This window comes from Capsicum annuum, chromosome 1, assembly GCF_002878395.1.
Source record: "Capsicum annuum cultivar UCD-10X-F1 chromosome 1, UCD10Xv1.1, whole genome shotgun sequence".
NCBI classification, from domain to species: domain Eukaryota; kingdom Viridiplantae; phylum Streptophyta; class Magnoliopsida; order Solanales; family Solanaceae; genus Capsicum; species Capsicum annuum.
Genome location: NC_061111.1, coordinates 9,108,138 through 9,110,917, shown reverse-complemented (window position 1 = coordinate 9,110,917; position 2,780 = coordinate 9,108,138). Strand labels below are relative to the sequence as shown.

The following is a 2,780-nucleotide window of genomic DNA, read 5'->3' as shown; positions in this document are numbered from 1 at the left end:
AATGTGTATAACCACACCAAAACAGCAACAATACTACATTAATGTGATGAACAACAAGCTTAAAATAACAACAACCAACGATTACAAGAGGACAAGACACAACTACTACAAGATGACAACAAAAGTAAAGGGATAGATAGTTAGACAAAGGTGGTGTAAATCCTAGTAACCAAAGAGTACATTAAACTCTAAGACCCCTAACACCTCCACACATGATCACCTAACTCTTACGATGATAGAAGAGTGGATTCCACCACTCAAGCACCAAGGTTTCTCAAAAATAAGGAATCACAAGAGATTTCACCCTTGAATCGTTATCCTAGTGCAAATTTTGGTTTTCCTCAAGTAGAGAGAGGACTTTGGTGTTTCAAATGTCAAGCCTTACAACAATAATCAACTAAGTAATGAAAATCCCTACTACTAAACTATATATAGTCTCCTTATTACATAAAAGATGAAATGCCCAAAAAACCCTTAATGAAAAGGGGGCGCCCCTCTAGTATAACAAATGAGCAAATAGGGCGGCTTTGGTGTGTCTTTGATCCTTCTCACGTCTCAATATTACACTTTCTAGGATGATCCTTTGTTGCACTTGTACACATGTTGATCTTCATAGTCGCACTTGTATCATCCTTTATATGTTGGTCAAAAAAAGATTTTGAGTATTTTGATTTCATGGTTGGCAAAGTGATTAAAAAACTTAATGGTTGGCATGGTAAGCTTCTTTCTTATGGTGGTAAAATTATCTTGATTAATAGTGTGCTTCAATCTTTACCTATCTATACTCTCTCTGCGCTAACCCCTCCTAAAGGCTCTCTTAATTTGATTGAAAAACATTTGTCCAATTTTTCTGGGGGAGTAGTCCCAAGCTAAAAATATATCATTAGAGTTCTTGGCTTAATCTATGTGCTCCTTATGATGAAGTTGGTATTGGTGTTAGGAGTATGAAAGATATTAGTAATGCTTTTGCTATGAAAAGATGGTGGAGGCTTAGAACCTCAAATTTCCTTTGGGCCAAGTTTGTTCATAATAAATATTGTACTAGATCCCATGTTGTTGGGAAGAAATGGATTACAGGGAACTCTCATGCATGGAAGCATCTAACTCAAGTTAGAGAGGAAGCAGAGAAACACATGATTTGGAAAATCAATTCAGGTACATGCTCTTTTTGGTGGGACAATTGGACAGGTAAAGGACCTATGGCTTATCTAATTCCTGAAGCGTCTAAGAGCTCTAAACTCCCCGTCAAGAATTTCATCAAGAATGGTAAATGGAACACTGATAAGCTTAAAACGATTCTGTCAAACCATATCGCTGAGCATATCAACACTATTGGCATTGGCAACTCAAATTTAAAGGATCAAGTTTTTTGGGACCTCACAAATTACGGGAAGTACTCTAACAAGACTGCCTGGAATTTGGTAAGGTTTAGAAATACTAAACAACCTCTCATCAATAAGGTTTGGCACAATTCTATTCCTTTTAAAATGTCTTTTCTTGCTTGGAGAATTTGGAAAAGGAAAGTTCCTTTTGAGGATGTTATTTTGAAGTTTGGAAAACATTTAGATTCTAAATGTTATTGTTGTACAGTTGCCCGTGATCAAACTATAGATCATGTCTTTAGTCAAGGCACAATAACGAGTAAAGTTTGGAATCTATTTGTTTCTCCTCTTGGCATCAAACATTCTCATTTGTCTGTTAGACATGTTATTAATTTTTGGTAGCAAGTGAAGCCCATAAATGATGTTCACCAGCTAATCCTTCAAATCACTCCCATTGTTATTTGTTGGCAATATGAAAAGAAACTTGTGCTTGCAGGTATGGAAATCAAAAGAAATTTAGAATATACAAGTTGGAGAATTTAGTGGGAAGGTCTTTACAAATGGCTATTCATAACACCTTTCAGAAATACAACCTAATTCTGCCTTGGAAAGACATTTGCCAAGATATGTATAAGCTTAATCCTGTCATCAAAACTCAAGTGGTTTGTTGGCAGAAACCAGACACGGGTAGCACAAAGCTAAATACTGATGGAAGCTTCAATAATAACAACGGGAAAGCAGGATTAGGCGGAGCTCTGAGATATGATAATGGAGATCTGATCATGGCGTTTTCTATTAAAGCTCATTGCAACAACCACAACATTGCTGAAGCCAAGGCGGCATGGTACGGGATAAATTGGTGCTTACAAAATGGGTATAACAATTTTACAATAGAATCGGATTCTACAGTGATCACTGACATGCTTAAGAATAAGAAGGCGAGCAACTTCAGATTGAACAAAATCATACAAGACACAACAGAGCTTCTTAGACAAGCAACTGTCAAGCATACCTATTGCTAAAGAGAAGCAAATCAATTGGCTGATTGGCTAGCCAAATTGGCTATGGACTCACAGGCTGACAATATGTATTTCTCGGCTGAACAACTCCCAAAAGAAGCAAAGGGCCCCTTCATCATGGATAAGTTACAAGTTCCAAGCATTAGATCAAAAATTGATAAGGCTAATTTTTTTGTAAGTTAATCCAACTCCATGTATAGGAGTAGTAATGAGTAAATGCTCATTACTCTTTTGAAGGATAGCTGCTATCCTTGTGTTGTAATCAAACTTTATGATATGAAATACAACACTCCCAGTTAAAAATAAAAAGAATACTTTATATAATAATGATACAATTTTTATCCATAAATTTGTTGCTTTATCTTTTTACGGACTATATCAGTATGATATATCAACTGTATTTGAATTACTTGGACCAAAATGATCCTAATAAGAAAGG

General features: G+C 35.9%; 1 protein-coding gene across 1 annotated transcript; it reads left to right on the top strand.

Annotated features, from left to right (window-relative positions):
* Positions 1-1,199: 1,199 nt before the first annotated feature.
* Positions 1,200-2,344, top strand: LOC124897202. The gene is made up of 2 exons (XM_047409858.1): positions 1,200-1,720; positions 1,819-2,344. The coding sequence occupies exons 1-2, from the start codon at positions 1,200-1,202 to the stop codon at positions 2,342-2,344; spliced, it is 1,047 nt and encodes a 348-aa protein (XP_047265814.1).
* Positions 2,345-2,780: the final 436 nt, after the last annotated feature.